Below are 25,511 nucleotides of genomic sequence, written 5' to 3'. Positions count from 1 at the left end.
TCAAAACTGTGCGCACACACACACACAAAATTTGACTTCGGTTAAAATTGTTCCTTACTGTATCAATCACATTCAAGTAGATTTTGCATAGTCACAACAAGTGTTAGTGTCGAACAGACTACTGGAGGTTCTTTCAGAATCTTTCTGAAGTTTCTTTTTTTCAAAATCTCCCATGCAATTTCATCGTGAAGTGCAGTTAGACTCTCAGTTTCTATGAGATTCAACCGAAGCATGGTTTTGGCATCGTATAAGCCTGCCCCAAGCCTGCCCCCAACTATTTTAACAATCTTTTTTTTTTTTTTTTAGTTTTGGCCAGAGAATAGATGTCAAGTGCTATATAAATCTGGAGCGAATTCTGAGTTATGAGTGACCCAGGGTCCACATTCAGGAAGCCAAGAATTCTCTAGCTTTTCAATATGCTCTGATTTTTTCATAAAGTTCACTTCAGAGCTAGGGTGGTATATGTGCCTAAGGAATGAATGTGGCTCCCCTGGTAGATAACTTTTATTTAAATATTGGTACAATACAAATCTCTTATGCACTACATTTCAGATCAAATCCTGTAAAGTAACACACCATCTCATGTGTAGGTATCTAGTTGAATTTTCACACGACATAAAGCCTCCTCAACCACAAATCTTCGTCTCCATCTACCACTTCTCACTTTCGCTTAATACAGAATCACGTTTACAACACTTAGAAAGGGCTGCGTTTCACAGATTAAACCTCCAGTTTTAATTAAACTGCAGTTTCTGAGGTGAATCACCATGTAAACAAAAGACGAAGACATTATGTTTGTTATACACACAGCAATATAGGTTTCTCCTGTACTCACCTAAAATACCACTTGGATTCAGTAAAAAATTCATGAAAATCAATAGTGTCATGTAGTCAAAACAACCAAGTTATTGCCCTAGGTTCTTGCTTTCTAGTGGTTGCTGTGCCACCAGGTACCCAAGGAGGGCCCAAATGTGACATGTGTGGGGATTTCTGAGCAGTACTTCCAATGTCAGCCACTAGAAGTCCTTAGTAATACACATCTGCTGGGCTGGGAGGGAGGAGAAAGGAGCAGAGGAGAGAAAACATCACAAAGGGAAAACCGGGTTTGGGAGGAGCACTATGTAGAGGAATAAAAGAAAAAAAAAAAAAAGACAAAATCACAGAGGAAGAGCTCAGAGGAATTAAAACAATAAATGCACCAGGGTGATTGATCTTATCAAAAATCATACTTTAAATCAGATAGGAACATTTTAATTTATGCAGACAACTGAATAATCTAGAAAGCTACAACCAAACTTGGATTTAAAAGAAATTCATTCCAATTTCTAGATTAATTGGGATTTAGCATTACCACAGGTCTCCATATGTTCCCAAACATGTTTAAATAGACGGCGAGCTGGAGAAGCAACACTGTGCAAAATAGCTTGGGGGAAAACAAGGGGGAGTGTGGAAAAACCCAGAGTTCCAACAGATCAAAAGATTAGTTATAAAGCCAGTGTATAGATTTTAAATGTTTATCCTACTCTAAACTGTTGGCAAAGTTTTGAAACTTCTGAATAGTTTTAGCTTCAGGAAGTACACAGAATTTCAAAAAGTTGAAAAGAATTTTAATCTTGTGCTGTTTCTGGTCCTTGTAAAATACGATATTCTAAGAAGACAAAAATCATTGAAAATTAAGCAACAAAATGGAACCTAAGCTAGGTTCCCAAAAAGGAACTCCAATGCAATTATAGAACTATGCAGAAAAAGTATACAATAATTCCTACTAGTTCCTGTAATAATATGTTGTGCTGTACTTTTCTGTGTGGAGAACACATATATAGTTAAGTTCAAATGCACTGAAATTATAATAATGCTGTTATCTCTCCATGTTATGGTCAGCCTTATACTCATCACGGAATAACCTGCTATGCTACACAGCATCACTTGGTGTTTACATGATTACTGTGGGAAGACTCACGATATTCTCACACTCGACGGGCTGAGTCATCGTGCACCATGGCTGCCTCGTGGAGACCCACACACAAACCCTACCCTCTCCAGGCTTTGGGTCATGTCAGCCTCTTAAGGCTGTAAAAAACATCTCCCGCTTTCCTAACTTAATAACGATATGCTCTCAGGACACCCTCAGACCATCTCAGCATGATACCTAAGTGCACCTGTGCTCAAGTATCCTCTGTGGTCAGGACAGAAGGAAGGGAGAGGAGTACAGAGGGACTCAGCAACTTGCAAAGGAACTTTGGCCTCGGCCTGAAGGGCAGCCAGGCACAGTCCAGTGGGGACACAGTCTACATAGTCAGCTGCTCCTTCTGCCTCCAGTAAATGCCTGCAAAGCCGGAAAGAAGGGCAATGCACCACTGTAGCTCTCCAGTCTCGGAAGTTTTCAGGATAGTGAGTTCAGAGGCTACATCTTGGATGGACAGCATAAAAAGTGAACTGATAAGAATGGCTTAAAACATGGCCAGAATCATCCCTGCAGGAAGAAAGGGGAACTTGAGCTCGTTAAACCCAATTATTCAGTGAGCAAGCTACTTCCGGAGAAAGATTAGGAACTTCTGGATGCTACATTAACTCTTTCAAGTCACCAAGGACCATTTGGAGTTCTGACATGCTTGTTTAAAACAATTATTACTACATTAATTAAATTTCAAAAGATACAATTAGAATTAAACATAGTACCACTTTTATTACTGTCTACTTATAGCAAGCCTTTTCTCCAAGGGCATCACGGTGATCTAGAAACTCCTAATTAACAGAAGGTAATTCAATCATAGTTTTACTGTAAGGTATCATTAGTTTCTCTCAGGTCTGTGTAACTAAGTATAGACGTTAGTTAAAAGAAACAAGCAATTGGAGGCTTCTCTGTAATGAAAAGCGGGTTTTGGTTTTTTTTGTTTTGTTTTTTTTTTAGCACAGTGAAGTGTCCACAGTATTCCAGGAATGACAGAGCAAGCAGGAAGACAAGAACGCAGTCAGCCAGCTACTAGAGTACTTACTGTATAAACCGAGGATTTCTTTCTCCTGTTGACCAAATAACTCACGTGTTCCCCTGTCTTCCCCTTTCAGAGAAGACAAACAGCTTGCCTAGTAAGGTGGTGGGAGACCTTACCTTCTGCTTTTCACTTTGTAATTCTAACCCTGCCTTTATGAACTGGAGTAGCCATGCAGCAAAGCTGCTGCTCTGAAGTTTGCAGTGGTGTTAAAATATGCAGACAAAAAGGTCTTACAGCTTCATGAGCTGCAGGTTTCTAGCGTTTGAAAACTAGTAATAACATGATCATGACTCAATTCTCAATTTATTGAGAATTTATTGTGGTCTGGTCTACTTACATATAATTTCATACCCTTTGAGGTGGTGATACTATGCCCATTTGAAGATGAAGAACTGGACTTGCCCTCGGTCACACAGTAAGCACCAGGCAGGGACTATCTCATCATCAGGGCTCATATTCTTTGCTAGCACGACCCCCAACCCCAAAACCCATTCATATACTTCCGAGGGTGTAGGGTCTATATTTCCTCCTTCATTCCCCAATTCTGGTCGCGGGGTCTTTACATAAGAAGAATTTTGTGCACAGGTATTCACATTCCCTGCACACCTGCCCAGATGGTCTGTACTCATTGAGATGTGCCCTTTGCAAAACACACCAGGGCATTGTCTTCTGCTGGGCACCTGTTGCCTTCACTCAGCTCACCATGGCAGGTGAGATAAGGACAAAGCCAAGAATTTCCCAAGGTGGGGCCAGAGCTGGCGGACTGTGTGTGTGTGTGTGTGTGCGTGTGTTTTCGGCAGAGTCTGGTTTCTTCACCCAGGAGCACAGGAGTGTGGTACACCTCACTTAAGCATGGGCAGTGAATGTCAGCAATGAAGAGGCTGGGACAATTGAGGGACAGGGTAGCTGTGTGGCATTCAAGTACTTCTCTGCTTGGTCCACCAGGAGCCTATGCCCACCTCTTAGCTCACATGACAATCGATGGATAAGCATGCTTTGTAAAATCCTAAAACACTACACATGTATGAGCAATGTCCCCATCCTGGGCTGGCTTCACTGAATCAAGCTGTTCTCCTGTCTGGCTGGGTGAACAACTAGGGCTCTCCCCTCCTGTCCTCAACTCTGCTATATTTTCCTCTTAGGACATATGAATTTTTTAAGTAGGGAATTTCAGATGCAGCAAAGTCCTCTGGCAAAAGGCAGGGGAGAGTTGAAGCTCTGAACAAAAAGATAAATGATTTGGGGAAGGGGACTCTCATGCCTGCCTTCCCATCTCCCCCAGTTCTAGTCCTGAGCCTCCTGCCTCCAGCCTACCCTCCCCCCCTCCCCCCGCCCCAGGCATCTCAGGCGTCCTCTTCTTTTTGGACCCACAGAAGGCTCCACTCACCGTCTTAGGACATGGGGGCTGCCGTCTAGGACACAGCCTGGAAGAGCAGAGTGGTAGCTCCACCCTCCAGCCCCTGGCCAGTCCCCAAACCTAACCTCCCAAGGAAGACCACTGGTGATGGTACCAATGAGCCAAGTTTGGGAAAATGGAGGCACTGCGGGGCAGGGAGACAGGGTAAGAACACCTGATCTGTGTCCCAGAGAGCAAGGTCATTTTCATCCATTCATTCATAGACAAACTTTGAGCGCCCGCTCTGTGGCAGGCTCTGCTGTGAGACAGAGCGGTGAACAGGGCACACACTGTCCCTGCCATCCTGGAGCTCCGATTCATGGGCGGGGGAGAGAAGTACCTTAAAAAAAGAAATCAAACCAACGAATGCATAATTACAAGCTGCAGTGAGTGTGAGAAGGAAATGAACAGCATGAACCAGCAGGGTGTGGGAAGCTACAGAGGGCCCTCAGCACAGCCTTCCCATTTCCTCCGGTGGGAGAGGGCTTCACAGGCTTGGTCTCCACCCCCGGCACCCTTTATAATCCCCTCCCTGATGAGACAGCTTTAAATAGAAGGTGGTTCGCACAGCCCGGATTTTATCATTTGAGAGACAGCCCTGCTCCCTGTTCAGGGAGGGGAGAAGGAATCCAGGTGTTTTCAGAGAAGATGGCAGAGCCTGCTTGCGAACTCCACCCAAACCCCCTTCTCTGCACCCCTACACCCTCCCCTGACAAGAAAGGTTTGATCTGACTATAAAAGGAGCACTACTTAAACTGGATTCGTTGGCTCATTTTTTTTGGTCAATGTTTATTTATTTTTGAGAGACAGAGAGAGACAGAGCATGAGCAGGGGAGGGGCAGAGAGAAGAGGAGACACAGACTCCAAAGCAGGCTCCAGGCTCCAGGCTCCGAGTTGGCAGCACAGAGCCTGAGGCGGGGCTCGAACTCATGAACGGTGAGATCGTGACCTGAGCCCATATTGGGACACTCAACCGACTGAACCGCCCAGGTGCCCCTCCTTGGCTCATTTTTAATGCCTTATTACCAGGCGGCATAAGCAGGATGACATGCTCACTACGTGTGAAGTTAAGTTAGTTACACATGTTACTGGATTATAACACAAAACTCCGGTGGATTGTCTCCATTCCCACTGACCTAGCGTACTTGCCTCATGAGCACTAGAAGCGATCAGAGCAAACGTTAATTGTCACTGACTTTTCTCTTGCAGTTTGTGCCTCTGGTGTCTGTAGGCTCCTCCCCATCAAAATGCTAAGTGAGCGTTACTGCTGCAGGGGCTCCCCGGGATGGGACTCAAGCCACCACAGCACTCTCGGCCAACCAGGTTAACAAGTAGGATGATGTTCTTTTGGAACAAAATTCAAAGTGCGCGGAGCACGGAATTTTAAAAAACAAAAATAAAACCTTTAGGATTATAATTTAAACTGGTGAAAGTGAATACAGGAACCAGTGCATTAAAATACCCTAGGGATTTTTTTCTCCCGATCCTCTTTTTGAGGGGTTGGCCAATTCTTTCTGCAAAGGAGGAGACAGCAGGTATTTTAGGTTTTTAGGCTCAGGCTTAATTTCTGTCTCAAAGACTCACTGCTGCTGCTGTGGTACAAAAGCAGTCACAGAACATGTATCATGGATGTGGCTGTGCTCTAATATAACTTTGTTTTCAGACACTGAAATCTGAATTTCAAATGGTTTTAGCAAGTCATACAAGTATCATTTTTCTATCTTTTTCAGTCATTTAACATGTAAGAACCATTCTTCACTCTCAGACCATATGAAAACAGGCGGTTGCCAGTGCGGCCCACAGGCCACGGTTTCCCAACTGTGCCCTAACACGTTACAAGATGCATCATTTGGTGATATCGGACGAAAAGGGTTCAGGAGAACATAGCTCGATATGTTACTTGCACATTTTATCCAAGACCATGAAAAAAATCAAGTCCAGCTAGTATTTTTAAAAGGATAAACGTATCTTATGATATATGCAAGCAAAGGAAAGCTTTGGTTATGGAGAATCCTAACATTGGTCAAAGACTTCCACCGACTCATAGCAAAGACAGAGAGCTCCGTTTTAGGAAATCAACTAAAAATCAGTTAAGTACCACCCTAGTACCATTTAGTTAAATACTCAAATAGCTACATCTCTTCACAAAGATAGGTTTGTTTACTTGTTTGTTTTTGCTTTTGGCACCAGATAAGTGATTTAAAAGCGAAAATCATTTGGTGCCCATATGATGATATAAAGATGTGTCACTCCACACGGCCATCCTGCCGTGAGGGGGTGTCGCGATTTTAAAGAAAACCAGAATAATCAAAGCTGATATCAAAGAAAATACTGGAATTAAAGATTTCTGCAGGTTGCTAAAGGATTTCCTATATAAAATCTCCACATAAAAATCTAAACCATTTAGCCCTAAAGATGTGACTAATACTAAATGTAGTAGGGAAATAAATATTTGAAACTACCTAACATGTTATTTTTAAGTTCATTGGTAATTAAGCTTGTAGAGTTCAACTTAACTCTGAACACATCATATCGTCCACCCACTGAGTTTACCATGAGAGTAGTTTTCCTATGGTTCGGAATTTAAAATGCCCCAATTAAGTTAGAAAAGACTTCAAAGCCGTTGTTAAGTGCTATTCTTATTCCTGATAAATTCATGTGGTCATGAAATCAGATTTCTGATATTAAAGGTGGCTATTTCTGTGGGGTGAGTGGCATTAATTATTTTACAACAATATGGGGGAATAAAAGTGAACAGAATGAAAAACAGGAGCTGTTAAAAGAGAATGAGTGACAGTTTCTGTAATCCCCACCGAGAGAGAGGCGTCCGTGTGCAGAGGGCAGTCACCACCCAGGCTCGTGCAGACTAGAGAGGTTTGGTGAGGCTGAGGGTGTGCATTCCTGCTCATACGAAAACAAGAAATAAGGAAGCTACACGCAGGGCTGATTTTTATTTCTCTCATGAGCATGAGGTCAAATGTACGTATCAACAAAACATAGGCTTCAAATCTCATGTAGTGTCAAATGTTATCTATTACCCACATCTAGCTGTGGAGAAAAATCACTACCTCATTATTCAAAAGGCTGTGGAAAAACACCGTTAAAATTTTCTTTTCCAGTTCATAACCAGGGACATAAAAGGTCAGAAATGAATATACCCCTACTGCCCAAGAAAAGATGCCAGAAGATAGTTCAAGTAAGTGTCTAGAATTACATTTTCTCAAAAACAATTCTGAAATAGACGTTTTTTCATCTAAACTGGTTACTTCGATAGCTTCATTTTCATGGAGTTGGTTCCATTCAAATTATCCCATTTCTTAGAGAATTGTCTTCTAAAGTGTGATTGCATGTCCAAAGAGCATGTGCCCAAAACAGAGGAGCTCATCACTGCATTTACAAACAAGTCTGTGTATCACCACTAACAATTTTATACAAGTATCTGGTGTAACTTCAATCTTTTTAACTCAACTCCAAATTACACTTGCAACTGAATTTCTAAATGGAAAAGCATATCCCGTTCTAAACTACACAAAAATGGGTGGTAATAAATCAAGTTAATCGGTGAATGGATCTCACACTGAGAAAGTCAGGGAATGATACTGAAAACATCAAGATTCTAAACAATAAAAATCATATTATCACTGTAGTTTACATGCTTTCTAAACTTTAATCTGAAGATGGACAATGGGACACAATGAAGTATTAAACAATTCATCCTTTTGATGAATCTTTGACCAAAAAATACTTCTGAACAGAAACTCTCATGTGTCATTCCTAATTGCTAATTGTAGCCAGCACTTTGAAGCCAGCACCGGTGGCAAACTATCTCCATTTCACTGTCTGGAGAACATTCTGAAGCCCAGATGGAGCTGGACACGAGGGCAAAGGCAGCCACTTCTCCGAGGTGGAATGGAGAACCGCCACAGGATTGGCTTCCCCAACTCCCCACCTGGTCAGAAACTGCCCCCGTTAGGAAAACTACTTAAGTTCAACGGTGAAGACGCATTTCCTCGGTCCTCCAGTGGAGTGTGGCCCAGGAAGTGCCTGGTGTTTCGAAGGGGTGCCCATACTTGGGGAGCTCCAGGGTTTCCATCTCAGGTCTCTGCAAGCTTACCGAGATGCAGATCAACACACTGGTTTCTCTTCCCAAGTAGCAGCCGGTAGCTAGCTGCAAGTTGAGGTGGCACAGCCACCTGTGTACCAACAGCAAAGGTTAGAAGTCAAGGAGAGACACAGCCGTGCGCTGGGTCCAAGGTTAGAGGATCAGAGGGTCCCCAAGCAAGGGGAGAAGCAGGCTGAATGCATCAGTGAGCTATGAAGTGCATGTTCTAGGTCAGCTGATCTTCATTTCTGTGAATCTAAAAGGATATGGAACTCACGAGCTGTGTAAAGACACACAGACTATCACGTGCTGGAAGCCAATTAGGTTTTTTGTGTCTTTGATCATTGCTTTTCTGGTGAAAAAGGATTTCCACAAAAGAGGACAATCACACCCACAAAACTAGATGTAGAGATGATACCATTCTGTGGATACTACAAAAATAATTCCAAGCTTTAACATGTCAAACAGATTCTGGACACTGTAAAAACATTTTTTCTTTTAAGAGCTGTAGGTTATTAATAGTGTTTGATGGATGTTTTACTAGCAAATCAAAAATTCTGATTCTGGGAAACTTCAATTGCTAGAGGAATACATGACATACATGTCCTTAAAGTTATTTTTCTCTTCTTTTTCTCACTTCACAATATTAGGCTTAACATAACTTCATTAATCCAAACACACCAAACGGATGCTACCAAGATGCTCTAAGAAGAATGTTATTGGCTTATAGCCAATAGCAAAGGTCACAGAGAACAATCTGGCTCTGTTTCTCTTGATGATCACAATCCCTTTAGCTAACAGGGTTCTTAAAGTTGTCACATCATAATTCTAACTCTACCTTCTGGCTCCTTTCCGGGTCTTTCTCTAGCTGGTATTTCAGGACCGTCTTTATAGCGATCCAGAAGATGTGCTGCAGGGGGGAGGGAAGCAGTGGGGAGGGAATGCTGATAACGGGGGGGGGGGGGGGGGGGGAGGGCGCGGGGCTGCAGCAGGAACATAGGTGTTATGGGGAGAGCGTAAAGTTATTTTTTCCCCACATGTATGGTCATATTTTATAAACCATTTTGTGGTTGGTGGCGCCTGGATGGGAGGAAGAAAGGAGCAGTGAAGGAGAAGTGTCTCTTGAAGTCCTGAGTGACTGGAGGGAGCTATGAGATCCCTCCATGGCAAGAACCAGCCTTAAGGTGAATGGGGGTGAGGGAGAGGATGGCAAGCGTTAGAATGATGTTCTTTAGGGGCGCCTAGGTGGCTCAATCAGTTAAGCATCCTACTCTTGGTTTTGGCTCAGGTCATGGTCTCACAGTTCGAGAGTTTGAGCCCCACAGCGGGTTCCACGCTGACCATGCAGAGCCTGCTTGGGATTCTCTCCCACCTTCTCCCTCTCTGCCCCTCCCATGCTCTCTCTGTCTCAAAATAAAGAAAGAAAGAAAGAAAAAAGAATGATTCTTTAGTAAGAATACAGAAAGAACCCTTTTACAACCCACCCCCCTCCAGGCAACAAGTGGCCACTTTGTAGAGAAGCAGAGGGAAAGAAAGTGTGAGAGACTGAGCATTTACAGTCCAAAGTAGATGATTAAATCAATACAATGGATCAAGTTTACTAAGTGAATGAAAACTGAGGAATACCCACCTCCTTCCTGAAAGAGACAGGAAAGGTACATTTTTCTTTGCTACCTGAGTTGAGTGTGAAGTTTGCACTTATCTGCCACAGAGGCATAAGGTCATGTGAAGATGAACTGGCCACAGAAGTGAGAAGACCACAGTGCTACCTTCTCTGCTCAATGAACATTTACTTACTCACAGTCTAGTGGAAACAAAACATTTACTAAATAAATTAGGATAAGGAAACTAAATGCTTCCTCACCGTTTCGAAAAGCCACCAGTATACATCCTGACTGAGCAAAAGAACGGTGTATATTATTTACAGAGCAAGGAACGCTGTTTTAAATATGTGTACAGTCCTTTTATTTTTTTAATTTCCTGGAAGGGTTCTTGACAGAAAGAAGAACTTAGCAAACCACGCAAGGAGGCACCTTTACCCAATGCAGAAACCTGAAATGCTTCTGGTCAAGGCGAGACAATATTAAAAATAAACTTTGAAGAAATTACATAAGAGCAAAATCTAAAATGCAATGTGGAATTTGATGGGAACAGGTAATTCCTCTGTTCTTGGATAGGAAAAAAAAAATCACAATACTTCAATGATCTTAGTTTTATCAAAAATGTAGTAGTGTTCTCTTACATAAAGCATGGTTTAGAATGAAGTTTCCTAACTTTTCTGGAGCTTTAGTTTCAGATTCAGTGAGATTAAGTGTTTGCAAAATAAGCAATCTAGCTCTGCCCCTTTAAAAAGCAAAAGAAAGGCTCTAAACAGAGAAGTAAAACAGCAGAGACCCACCAAATACATGGCCCCAAACCACTGCACAGCTCCCCTGGTGGCCTTCCTTCAAATGAAATCTACCCAAGAACTGCAGTGATTTCAAGAGCAGGCTCCCATTTCTCGTTTGCCAATATGGTTAGACAGCTCCAACCATATTACTCTTTCCTAGCTTACTTCGAAATTTTAAATCAGACTGCTGGTACATCACATGCTACAGTGCTTGCTTAATACCGTTTATCATTTCTTGCCTGAAGACACCATCTGACAACACGTTGAACTCCATTAAGGTTTTCATGTCTGTCCTCCCAGAGAGTTCAGAGCTGGGTATCAGATTTCGTTGATAAAAATTGCTATACAATGAAGTCTCTCTTTCAAAGGTACTGTCAGCCCTTAAAATGCTATTCTTGTGTGTGTGTGTGTGTGTGTGTGTGTGTGAGTGTGTGTGCACGCGCGCACACACGCACATAAGAATACTTCTGAATATGTGCTTCTCAGTTTCTGTGGAGACATGTAAGACTAGAAAACTGATCAGAAATAGTCTATAGTCACCACTGTGTGCACACCTTGAAGCCCCATCTTCCAAAAGTTTCCCAGTCTCCCTGCATCTGATTACTGAGTGGCAGCCGCTGTATCTGATCTCATCACATGTGTGATGTTGTCACCACACTGTGTCTTTAACATTCCTTCTTCCTTCTATCCGCTTGGCAGCATGAACCATTTTGGAGTAGCTCAGCTGTATGGTTTTGATGACTCCACAGAAACTGCTTTTGGACACATCACTGGCTGGACCTCCCCTGTCACTGAATTAGACTATAGCCTTTGGGTTTCTGATCTTCCCTCTGCAGGATATACCCACCTTTCCTACACACACATATACACACATACCTACACACACACATCTAAGCTCAGTCTTATCCCAAAGCATAATATTCCATCGGGTCTTTTTTCTATAGTTACAAAAGTTGGAAAGGTTGACACCTTCAATTAAAAGAAGCTTTTGATGTTAAGTTCTGAGGCAGTAGAGTGATAAAGAGAGCCACAAAGGAGATGGGATCAATAGCAGCCTTATTACAGATCATCTCTGGCTCGGTCCAGATGGGCCGACTCCATTAATTATGAAGTTTGATTTATCTCTTCACTGCATTAAGCAGTGGTAAGACAAAATACGTGAAATCATACCAACAAGATAAAGCAGAGTGCTCCTGATGTTGGGTGCTAATTGCTAACGTGTCATTTCACATGTTTTATTTAAAGAAACTGTTTTTTTTTTTTTCAAAGAAATACTTAAAGTAATGAGTTAGAAGGGACTCTTCAGTAATTTATACAAAAACACTCAGAGAGCAAATAATATCCTCCTAGACAGAGCATGGGGTTCCTCCCGTTTAACACTAAAAAAACCCACTATTGTCTACTGGATAAATGGATTCCTCAGAGTATGCTTTCTTAATTAAATAATAAAGCAATTAAAATAAAGATTTTTGTGAAGCTGCAAAAGATTGAAACAGACTAATTTTAAATAGAAAGTCGATACAAAGGTACTGCAATGGTAAGAATGAATTTCTAGATAATCTCTGAATAGACAGGGGCTGCCCAAGTGTCCACCGCTGTGCATCTGGACAGCCCTACTGCCTGGAACAGAATCAGCCATTATTTTTTTGTACGTTTTCTTCTTTTCATTGCCTATAACTTCGTCTTCTATTTAACTATAAAGACCAAAATGTATTCCATATTCCATATTAGAAAACCATAGCTTGAAAAATCAAGGAAATACATTTTTTCTTTAAAAAGTTGTACTAAGAACCCCTTAATGCGAGAGCCATCTTCTTAACAAATTTTAGATGTACAACACGTTTCTGTTGACTAGTGGCATGATGCTGTGTGGCTAATGCCAGTCTCTAGTTTTAGGACCTTGACTCTTTGAGATAACTCACCCAAGGGGAATCATGTAGTACTTATCTTTCAGTGTCTGGCTTATTCTACTTTGAATACTATCCCCAAAGCCCAGTGGAAAAAAACATTTAAGGAGAACTTTCTTTTTATGGAACACTGCCAATGTTTTCTTTCTAAAGAGGGAAGGCGTTGACGCCTTGGTCTCTATATTTTAGGACAGATCTCACAAAAATTTAGAAACTTCTAGTCTGAAATCTGAAACTAATAAAAAAAGAGAGCTAGAGAGTGGAATGATGACTTTCATCAATATTAAAAGGGTGGTAAAAATCACTTTCATTTAAAATGACTATGAGTTAGATCACTGATATTGGTGGGAGGGGAAGGTTGAGCCTTGAAATGCCAGTACAGATACAATCTTAAGAGCACGATATATCATAAAGAATATCCAGGCATTCACTAGAATGTCTTAAACTCAGGTTACAAAATCCTTATTTTCTCCCACCAGGCTTTTTTTTTAAAGTTTATCTACCTACCTACCTACCTATCTAAGAGAAACAGAGTGCAAGTGCATCAATAGGGGAGGGGTAGAGAGAGAGAGAGACAGACAGAGAATTCCAAGCAGTTTCCACACTGTTAGCTCAGAGTCTGACACGGGGCTTAATTCCGCAACCATGGGATAATGACCTGAGCTGAAATCAGGAGTTGGACACTTAACTGAGTGAGCCATGCAGATGTCCCGAACAGCTTTTAATTACATGAGAGAACAAGCTCAATCTTGACATTTAATTGTGAAGAGTGAATGCATTCAAGTTCATTTACATAAATTTTAAGTAAAATATTTAAATGTTTTGTTTTCTGAAGTAATAATATAACAGATATGTTCAGATACCTAAAGCCAGATTTCTTTGAGCGGAATTTGATGTAACTATTGAAATAGTCTTCCTTAGTTTAAGCTCACTGAATCTCCCTTTTACTATACACCGAAGTATGAAATATGAATTATTTTCCATCTTCATGAGGAACAGGAATCAGGAACGAGTTACCTCTTACTTTGAGAGCCCCACATGAACAACTTTGGATTATTATTATCGAAGATATCTGGGCTTTATCTGTATATTGATCATTCATCTACATTCCACACATGGCTAATTTTCCTGATCTGGATTGCAGAAAAAAAAATGGACAAAGAGACTCTTCGGGCTCTAAACCTAGTTCTGCCATTAATTTGATGTGCCACAGGGTTTCCATTTAATTATCTGTAAAATGAAGGCACTCATCATGTGTTCTCTGAGCTGTCTTTTGCTCTAACCCTCTTATAGTCTATAATACCCAAGTCTGAGCTTAGCCCTGTACTGTTCAGGAATGACCACAGTCCAAACGTTAATTTCCCAGATGTGCTTCCACATTTCTGAGCATGTTTCACTCTGTGAACTCAGCTTTCAACAGCCTACTTTTTATCATCTCTACCTGTTGAAATGTGACTCATTCTTAAAGGTCTAGCTCAAAGGCCAATATTTCTCTGAAGTTTTCCTAATCCCTATACCTGAAACTGACCATTGTTGCCCACAAATATCCAAATAATTTGTTTACATATTTAAAAATATCTATTAGGTATCATTTTACTCTCTATGGATACACTTTATCTCTTCTATTAAATTATAAACATCTCAAGGGAAGAAAAGGCTTATTTGTCTGACAACACATGGACATTCCCACTCTCCATACCAGTCCAGTTCCTATTTTCAACAACCCCCACCCCTGATCTGCCTAGTCTGAGAAGGTATCTGTACCTCTCTTCTTCCTCTACTCCTGAATGGCTTTGACATCTGCTTTGACTCATGAATGGCTTTGACCCAGGGTTAAACGTCATCATTTCCAGGACCCAAGAAGTTACCACAAATAGGGCAAAAACACAGTTTGGGCAGATTTAAAAACCCATTTGTTGGTGGTAATCACAGGAGCCATTAGGACAATCCAGGGGCTATGGAGAGGGTGACCATACAACTAATTATCTAAACAAAGACACTTCTAAGAGTTAAAGGGAAAATTAGTAATAATGATTCTGGGATAACAGGTGTACCAGCAGGAAAGCCAAGACGTGTGGCCACCCTACACCTGGACATTCTTTTCTAGCCTCCAGAGTGGCTTATATGTTGTTCACATTTCCATGGCCAATTCCTTCTCTGCATTCTCCTTTTTCACAAAGCAACTGGCATATTTCTGATATACTGGTTTATTAATAAGAGTTTAGACACTGAAAAGTAATCACAGTCGTGATAGCATAAATAAATATCTGTACACTCAAGACAGGCCATGTCATGGCCCTGCCCTTCCCAGAGGGCAGGCTTCAGCAGTGTAGACTGGCAATGACATAGGACTTCTGGAGGGGATTTCTCACACTATTTTTACTTCTCACCTGGAGGCTTCAAAGTATAAATGGGAAGTCAATGAAATGAAATAAGATCTTATTCCCAAGGTTAATTTTGGGTAAATCTCAATATAACATTACAAAAATAAAGAGCTCTATTTAAAGTTATAGGCTGTCCAAGGCCTTAGTACACTTCCCATTGATATTCTTTTATCTAGCTTTAGTCCATTAATTGCCACAAGGTGAGAAACCATTAAGTTACTTATAAAAGGACTAAAAAACATTACAAGAGTTATTGCTATAGCAATATTACAGGTTTTAAAATTCAAATTATAATAATCTGAACTTACTTTTAAATATTTTATAGCGTAGCTTTTCAGATGGGAGTTAAAACAGAACAAATCAATAGAACCAGGGGTATAATACAGCAGAGCTATTTCAATTAAACATTATGTAAGAGTAATTCCACAATTTAAAAACTTTCAACAAGCTAAAACATTCTGTCTTATCACTTCTGCAACCACACTACTGTAAAGTTATGTGCAGACAAGAGTTACGCAATAAGAGTTATCATTTACAAGCCCAGGAAGAGGAAGGGGCAGGGAACCAAGAACACTGAGTGATTCCTGTGCCAAATACGGTGATGGGTGCTGTGAGGTTGCCCGCGTCCATACGCCTCTTGACCACGAACCCTGAGAACCTCCTGCTCAGGGTCGGCACTCAGCCCCTGGACTAGGTCCTGGGACCTAACCCGTGTTCCGTCCACCCTGTTATCACCTACGTGGGGTACCACCACCCCAACTCTCAGGAAGTCCCTGTTAAAAAGGTTACCATGAAGAAATGTCACTGTATGACTGCTACAGAGATCAGGGTCTAAGTCATGTTAGATTTTGGTGAACAAAATAGGTCTACAAAATGTCTGACAGTTTTATTTGTTGCTTCAGGTTAAGAAGCATTTACACACACCAGCTACTTCTTCTGGCCCCTCCTCATGAAACTTGAGGAGGTGGGAACTAATTAGGTGGCCTCGGTCACAGCATGAAAGAGCTCTTCAAACTTTCCCATTTTTACCTCTTCTATCTTTCCTTTTTTTTTTTTTTTGGCCACAAAGGATCACAGCATAAGCTTCTTGTTTTGCTCCCCAGCTGCCTCCTACCTTCTAGTTGACTGCACAGCTCCCTGAGGACAAGGGAGATTCATGCTCATTCTTGTGACTCCTGGGACACCCAACACAGTGCTCCCCCCAGGGTTTAGATGCATTTGCCCCCGGCCTTCGTCCTTTCTTCAGGTTGACTGCCACTCTCTGTAGTTTGCTTGCAGTGTCCACTGTTAGGCCCTTTATATCTCTTACACTACCATGAACTCTAAGCTAGAAATAGTAGGGACTAATTCGCATCTGCAGCTACTGCACAGGAATCTAGGAAAAAGCTCACAAATCACCTTTTTAAGGTAATGAACTGATAAGCTGTTTTAAAATATTGTGTTCTACTGACTTGTTACCTCCAGGTCTTATTTACCTGAAGACTCGAGTGAATACGGTCAAGAAGTTTAGAAGATCAAGAGCAAAAGGTATTTCAAACGTTTGTTTTTAGAAACAGTACGCCATAGTCAAGTCGATTTGTGAAACGGGGCATACTGTATCTATCGCCCTCTTGGGGACTCACTGTGTTAGCAAATAAAAGGCCCCAAGAAGTCCTGCAGTAAAGACATAGGATTAATTTTGTTCAAAGCAGTATTTCCCCAAATTATTTCACCACGGAACCCTTCCTCCCAAGTGATATTTACTCATATCCTAAGAAATCAAGGTTTCTCTGAACACACTGTGGGAAATGCTGACCTAACGTGCTGTCTCTTTCCTTTGAATTGTAGAAATCCCTCCAAACTAAAGCTTTTAGATCAATTTACAGAACAGTCAAAAATATTTCTGTTAGGGTTTATGATGCAAATCCCATTTCATCTTTAACACAGCAGGCTACATCAGATGAAGCCTAGGGTTCTGTGGTCTTAGCTCATGCATTTCATGTGGAGGACGTAGTGGGTGTGGCCTCTTACCTCTGAGCACCCTGAGGAGCAAAGGCGGACAGCCTGGCCAATGTGGGAGAGGGCTGTCCAACAGCACCGAACCTCACAGGCTGTAAGAGCAACAGCCAGCACTCACGAGTTCTGACAGCCTCCACTACGTTGTGAGCGTGAAAACAGTGTTGTTCACCCACTAATTCTCCCTTAGAGCTATGCAAAGCCGAAAAACACAATAAGAGCAGGATGTGATTATGAAAATGCAAGATCTATGTAAACACAAAAATGTAATATTCTAGCTATCCTGAGGATACCTCATTAACGTTAAGTTGATTACAAATTACAGGTATCTCAGAGAAGCTGCTGTAAGGGAGGAAAGCATCAAACATTATAATCATGTGATGGAAGAAATTGCCCCTAATGGTGTTTAAAACTTATTTTAGAAAAAATTAAACTTCTCACTTTTACCAGTCTGAAAAATGAAAACAAAACAAAACTGAGCAAATTTTCTCTGATTGCAGAGAAATATGAAAAAAAAAATTCCTTGCTATGTATGTGTAGAAAATAGTGTATGCTTTAGAAATCAATTCAGATATATTCTTGAAAAGCTAACGACTATTTAATCCAACTGAGAGAAGTGTTTCTGAATCCTGCTTTCTAAAACAACAACAAAAGAGTAAGCTCTTTCATATACAGTGAGGTCAGAGGAATAATTTTTCCAACACAGGCACATGAAGCATGAAATAGGAAAGCACATCTTAACAAGAGCGCCTAAGTATGTCTGGTGTATTGTCTTAAGATGTCTCTCTCACTCGGGCTCCATAAAAGTACAAACAACAACTCACCATGTCGTAAGTTGTTACAATCTTCTTTAGAACCTCAGGCACGATTCCCTGCAACTCCATCGTGGGATACTGCTCACTAAGATTCAGGACCACGAGGGGTGTGTTATCAGCTCCCAGAAAGCGGGGAGATACCGCCAACATGCACTGCATGAGATTGGCCACAGAGGAGAGGCCACACAGCTCTTTGAATGACACCACTGCATTCTGTTAAGAGGAAAGAAAGGAGGCACTTTGTAATTAACCAGAGGCCTTAATTTCTCACGGATATTTTACTTGATATACTTGATTATATTTGAACTGCCTGATACAATGGTTATTAACAATGTTATGACAGAATTAGCTAATGATTATTTTATTCCAGGAAAAATTGGCTATTTTCCAAAGTAAATACAGTTATAGACATTTGCAATACCAATTTATCAGAAGTAAAATTCTTCTGAAGGGTAAAGCCTCTTTTCCGATCAAAGTTCACAGTGGTGCTAAGGCTGGAATGCAATCATGAGCAAACAAAAAGAATGGCTTCTGTACTCAAAAGAGGTAAAGAAAAAAAAATCAGGTTTGAAGTAAGTGTCAAATATGTTAGCCATCAGAAAGGGAAAAGGGTATTTGTGAGACAGAAACTTGAATGTCTCTCATCTGGTTATGCCGGCTCCAAATCTAAAGGAATTTTTTTTTTGGGGGGGGGGTGCGGTTTAAACAACAAATTTATTATCTCACTTATGGAGGCTAGAAGTCCAAGATCAAGGTTTTGATATGGTCTGTTCCTCTGAGGGCATAAGAAAGTCTGCTCTATCTCTGCTTCTTAGCTTTGAAAGTCATATAAAGATGAAGGCAGTGATCTGCCAGCCAAGGGATGCCAAAGATGGCCAGTAAACCACCAGAAAATTGAAAGGAATTGTGAGGGCACTGCAGTTTACTGGGGAGGCCTGCCCACCAGGAGACCGTCCCTATTAGTGTGCCCACCGATTTCAAGGTTTCTCCCTCTCTCTTTTTGCTAATCACCAGAGGTATGCCATTAAAATTTCCATTAAAGAAAACCTCTTGAGAGTGTAAAACACCATAAGCTGGCATTCTTTGAGCACTTACCAAGTGCAAAGCTACAGTGGGCATGCTTACTATGTACTACCTCCTCTAATTCTCTCAAAGAGGCACGCAGTGGGTGAAGAAACTGAGTCTCGGCTGTACCCTCTCTGTTATTTCTCTGAGGACACACGGCTGGTAAGTGAAGGAGTCAAGATTTTGCCTGAATCCGCCGATGTTGAGACCTATGCTTTGAATCACTATGCTATAACAACAGGTACATCCTAACCAGAATAGGACTTATTCCAGACACACATGGGGTCCCTATCTGGGCACGGTGGCCAGAGGGGAGGAGTCGGGCCTTCCAAGTCCTGTGCCTTCTGCTCTCAGATACCCCAGTCTTAGAAATGAGTAGCACTTTGCTTTAGATTTAAACATTTTCTTATTAGTAGCTCTTTAAACATGGACATCAAACTCAATGTCATTTTGCTCAAAATCACCTGTATGTCGACTGCTTGTGACAATAAACCACGGCTGTGATATCGACAGCAGGGTCTCCCAATAACTCCATCACACCTTCCTGTTTTATTTTCTTCACAGCCCTTGCTTGTGTCTGCAACTGACCTATGTGCTCATTCACCTACCTGCTCACGGTCTGATTCCCTCCCCCACTGCCCACTCCCAACTAAAGGGATCGCTTGTTCACAGCTGCGTCCTCCTGGCCCAGACGGCATGCCTGGCAGGTGCTCGTTAAGCCCCGCCACCGACTGCCCTGTCGGGGTCAGTGCAGACACGCAGCTCTGGAAACAGGATGTTCGAGCTCTGGAGAACCTTCACGGGAAGGCTGTGTCACACACACAACAGCAGCCCTGTGGCAGGGGACCGTGTGGCTTGCTCAGAGCTGAGGGTTTACCAAACCATTTTCACCCTGAGAAACAGGGAAAAGCCCTTTGGATTTCTGTTATGCTTTTACTTGGAGAGAAAGAGAATAAAATTTCTCCATTGTGGTAAGGTCTTTTTAGTAATGAGGTATCTATAACATCAGTACAGGGTTGAAATCTGAATATTCTGAATCAGGTTTACTTGCTGGTGGCATTCTTCTCATAATGGTTATATATATATATATGTAAAATCAATTGATACATTATATATATAATACATATACATACACATATATAACACACATATATATAATATAAACACATGCCGAGCAGCTACCACAGATGTGGCTCTCTCACACACTGGGCCGGGTTAGGGCCGCTTAGCTCTGTGAGGCAGGCCTTAGTATATTGCTGGACGTGTGGACGATCCTTAATTACACATTAATTCCTGATTGCTTTTAGTGATTATACAGTTTAGAGGTAATTATTATCTTAGACTTCTAATAAATATAGATGCCACATGTCTTTTACTTAAACAATAGCTGTCCTCTAAAATCAAGAGGAGGCTCAAAACACAAATGCAATGGCTCACTTAAGGGCTTGCTATTTTCCTAGCACTGTAGCTCCAGAAGAAAGGACTGGAACCTGTCCCTTTTATTTTGGTAAGTCCTCAAAGTGTGCTCCAGCTAAAGATAATAAAGATTATTTATTCAGAAAAACCAGAGATTCCCATGTACATTCTTAGAAAAAAAAATGGGGATCCGTTAAGCAGACAAGGACTAGGATTAACAAGGACTAGGATATGGTTATGTGAGACAGCAAATTTATTTTAATATTAATAAAATTTCATTTCATTTCAATAAAAATGGATTCTAATACATTATCAATATTTTCAATACCAACTACAGTTTTGGAAATTTAAATGATAAAAAAAAATGAGACTAGTGGTAAATGGTCTAATAGCGAATTGGAATTTACAAATTATTTAAAATCAAACACAGTATTATAAAAACAAACCCTTCCAAAGCCTTCAGTGTGAAGAAAAGCCGTTGAGTAAATACTTAACCACAAGAACGTACCTGCATGTTCTCTCTCAGATCTGTGGCATCCCGTATAGGGGGCTGGGCATTCTTGAACACCTCATCTACAGTTTTAATCCACAATGTTCTTAAAGATGCATATTCCCTGGATTTCTTCCCTTTTCTCACAGAAAGGCCCCTTTTATGTGGTTTCCCTCCTCCTCTTCGGTTAGTAATGGCCACGTGGACAAACAAAGAAGCGTGTGCTAGGACCTCTCCAGTCAGTGACTGCAAGGGGACGTGGCGGTAGCCTGTCTGTAAACATTCAAAGGGGATTGTGTACTGACCAATGAACTCATCCCCGATGTAGTCATCATCTAGTACAACAAAGCGCACCATGGCCAGTTCAGGGAGGTTGATTTGAAATTCAAAGCTTTCATCAAAAATGGGAGCATCCCCATTCTGGTGCACTGTTTTTGTCCTTTGTTCCGCACAGTCGGCAGGGATTCCGTGAATTTCAACATAGACGTAAGGATCCACTACATCACCTTTGGCACCTGATCCTTTGGGTTTGGGAAAGTTCTGCCCGCTAATGATTTTAATGTGAAGAAGCTGAGGTGAAACCCCAGGGACGGAGTCCTTTGTGTTGGCACTGAAGAAAGACACTTCCTCCCTCATGATGGCCGGCCGAAGGACATAGCCGCAGTTCCCATTCTGCCTGAACCAGCCAATATTCAGGTCCATCATCAGGCCTGGGGTCTGAAAGTTCATGGCTACGATCTGACAACCACACTTCCAAAAGTCTTGAGGGTTCATGTTACTGGAGTCAATTCTCATGGGGCTGGGGAAAACCCTAGCAAGGAAACGTTTGTTGTAATTTACAAAGTCCCCTGGATTCTCATTGGCATATTTGCTGGCAAGCACTTCGTTAAATGAACACACTTCCCAGTACTTCTGCACCTGAAATGACACCTGAAATTCTTTGAACTGAACCGACTTGCAGATGCTCACCAGTTCAGACAGTTCTTTACATAGCTGAAATCGCTTCACAGGCACATTGTTGGGCTGCTCCACGTTCTCCTTTCCCATCCTCTGAGACATTTCTGCTCCCTCATCTTCATCAGTAACATCCCCTTCTACGCCTGAGCAATTTGAGGACAGCTTCTTGGCTTTAATTAGTATCCTCCCCTTCAGGACATCTGGGGATGGCAGATAAGATTCCTCCACATTGGGTGATGTTGTATAGAGCTTGTCTCCTAAAATTTTCTTCATGTGCTGAACCATTACCTTCTGCTGTTTAATAGAACAGTGATTTTCTAAACATAAGATAAGAGGATACTCTGAAGCAAAGAATGCGTACTTGTTAATAATATCAATGACACTGCGGAAGACTATCTGAGAGGTCATGGTGTGGCCTGTGTAAATTACAGGTTCATTATCTGGCCCATCCCATACATCTAACTCAACACTCCGGCAACCCATTTTAAGAGCTCGGATGTATCCCGTGATATCAGAGGGACCTCGGAACTGATCCTCTATTAAGTATGTGTTATGAGATGAGTTTATAAAGTAATGAGACAAAGGTTGCTTCATATCTTGACAGACCTTCTTATGTTCCGGATCAAATATATAACAGTCAGGTGACATAAGGTAGTTAGTGAACCCATCTATGGAAAGCCAGCCCTTTTCCTTACCTTCTTTGGATGGCTCATATTTGTGAATAATCTCAAGGCTAATTTCCTCATTTATATGTGCCACACCCTGCTCTGCCTCAAGAAACATCATAAGGTCCTTGGTATCAAGAAATTCTTTATTGCTTGAAAACTGAACTAAAAGGAAATAAATTTCAGGTCTGGTACAAAGCTCATGGAAAACCTCAACAAATTCTTCCTTTGTGACTTCAGTACCAGCTTTGTCCTTGGATTTGTGCAATTCTTTGAACTTGAGCTCAATTTTGCTAGTTTTTAAACCGGGATTGAGGTTTCTGATGCACTGCACAGCATTACACAGAGTTATATGTCCAAGGTCTTCTACATCAATTTCACTAAACATGTGTGAAACCCAAGAAGTCCTCATGTTGTCTTGGCTACTTTCTAACATATCAAGTGTATGTTTTCCATAAGAAATTAGGTACCGCAGTCCCGTAACCCAGATGTTCGCAACATCTGCAGAGTTGGCAACCAAATCAAGTGACTCATAATTCTCTCCGTATATGACTGAAAATGCGCAGTCTTCAGATATCTGGTCAGAAATGCCATTGCTGCGGAATATGTCTGTATTTTTTCCCGTCCTCACTTCCTTAATGGATTTAATGTCAATCTTGGCTTTCTCAGAATCCTTCTTAGATGGCTCCCACCTCAGGCTCTGCATGTCGGCATCCAGTAAAAAATACCTGTGGTAAATCCTGGAGTTGGAGCGAACCTTTTTGAGTTCTGAACCCTCAACCATCGAATTGATGCAATCACTTGCACTGCTGATCTTCTTCTCTGTTGGCATGCTACTAAACGAGACTGTCTTCTTCCGTTCTCTTTTCTGTTTTGTACCATCCTGGGAGAAAAAAATAGTGTATAAGAATAACATAAACACAGGCATCTATGTTCAAGACTAGGAATAAAAATTAAATTTTTTAGGGGCTCCTGGGTGGCTCAGCTGGTTAAGTGTCCAACTCCTGATCTTGGCTCTGGGCATGAGCTCATGGTTCATGAGACTGAGCCCTGCGCTGGCCTCTGTGCTGATAGCACTGAGCCTGCTTAGGCTTCTCTCTCTACTCTATCTCTGCCCCTTCCCCCCCCCCCCTTCCTCGACACACACGCATGCTCTCACTCTCTGTCTCTCTCTAAATAAATAAACATTTAAAAAAATTAAATTTCTTCAAGAAAATCATTCTGTTAAGATTTCCTATTGAATGTTCTGTAATAAATGATACTCAATCACTTACAGAGCTGAGAAGGGGCCCTGGAGTTTACAGCCTAATATAAACAAGTAAAAAAAAAATCATTATTGAATAATTGCAGTCCGTGGGTGTCAAAAAACACAATTTCAATAATACACAATGAAATCCTGTACAGAGAGCTGGCTACATAATTTTCAGAGCTCAGGGAAAAATGAAAATGCAGGACTCCTTGTCCAAAATCATTAAGAATTTTAAGGTGACAGAAGAGCATTAAGCCAAAGTGCAGGACCATTCTGAGTGTGGGGCCTGCACAACCGCACAGGTCATACACCCACAAAGCAGGCTCTGCGTGTGTGCACATCTCCCATACTCGTGTTTCTCAAAGGGCTGTCACCACACCACTTGCCTCACAACCACCTGGGTTACTGATTAGAAAGCAGATCCCTAGGCTCAGGGAATCAGATCTCCAAGGGTTAGTGCCCAGGAATTTGCATTGTAGGTAACACTCTGGGTGATGGGGATGCATACTAAAGTTTGAACACCACTTCCTGACCACTTGTACACACTAAGATGTCTAGACATTTCTGGAAACTATATATGCCAAAAGACCAGACAGAGCTAAGTAGTGACCACTAAATTGTGTGTTAAGTGAGTAGACACTGAAATCCCAGCAGAGATTCCTGGCTCATCAGAGTCTCCTATTAGATTAGTCATGGTTCTAAAGACTTCAGATAGGTATGGTTTTACTGTTGTGGGGGTAATGAATCTGTCGGAGGCCTAGATTATAGCTGAGGGTGCTTCTAAATTCTAGAGTTGGGTTTATTAAAGCCTACTAGCATGCACCAGGCTAGTGCTTAGGACAATGTCACCTAGGTACTTCCAATATCAACAGGTTATTAACACTATCAAGTGAAAAACTTTCGGCAGCATCTATTTCTAAAGAAGTCTGTATTACCAACGGCACACCCCTTAACTTTCTCGCACAGTGTAACAGGTGCCCACCTTAAGATGTCAATGCCACACCTCTGTGTGTATTTTAAGTTCTTTCCCTGTGCAGACAGACACTTTTAGTATTTTCTTTACATGCTCAAATGACCTCAAAGCCTCTTTCACAATTTTCACAATTTTAACCTAAAACATGCTATTGTCTTTCAGGAGGTACGTGAAATATTTGATAAATTTTCAGTAAGTCATTATATTCATACATAGGGAAATAGACATGGAGATTGAGATAATATAACTTCCGTGGCAATAAAGAAAAGAGCATGAAAAATATTATGCAAAGGCAATTCTAACTTTCCTGCTCTGGAAAGAATCTATTTTGAGTAAAACCTCTACATTTTAGAAAGTGATTATGCTATTCTCTGCATCTGCAATTTAAAACCACTCTTACTTTTTGACTACCTATACTTCCAAAAGCAATTTGCAGAAGGTAATTAAACTTAAACTTTAAATCATATGGGTATCATTTCCCTCAAAGTTTCAAAATGAACCATAGAGGCTTTTGTGATCTAAATGCCAAGATAAAACATAAAAGCCACAAGGCAGAGTATTTCTTTGCAATTGAATCCTCAGAACAATAAAGTGCAAAAGACATAAAAACTGTGGCAATTGTATCCATAAGATGCATTGTATCATAGCTGTTCCAAATCCCTAAAGCATAGACTGCCTTCTATCTATTCAAGCAAGTTGGCATGAAATTAAATTT

General features: G+C 41.3%; 1 protein-coding gene across 4 annotated transcripts in view; it reads right to left on the bottom strand.

Moving 5' to 3' along the window:
* PLCL2 (phospholipase C like 2) overlaps nucleotides 1-25,511 on the bottom strand; it is a 195,382-nt gene that overhangs the window by 50,417 nt on the left and 119,454 nt on the right. For all 4 annotated transcript variants that reach the window (XM_060638596.3, XM_060638595.3, XM_060638594.3 and 1 more), the window contains exons 2-3: nucleotides 20,971-23,457; nucleotides 17,991-18,194 (exon numbers count right to left, since the gene is read on the bottom strand). In XM_060638596.3, the coding sequence (XP_060494579.1) occupies nucleotides 17,991-18,194; nucleotides 20,971-23,457 (2,691 nt within the window). The remainder of the gene's footprint in view (nucleotides 1-17,990; nucleotides 18,195-20,970; nucleotides 23,458-25,511) is intronic.

Source organism: Panthera onca, chromosome C2, assembly GCF_046562875.1.
Source record: "Panthera onca isolate mPanOnc1 chromosome C2, mPanOnc1 haplotype 2, whole genome shotgun sequence".
Lineage (NCBI taxonomy): Eukaryota > Metazoa > Chordata > Mammalia > Carnivora > Felidae > Panthera > Panthera onca.
This window is presented reverse-complemented; position numbering and strand designations above follow the sequence as displayed.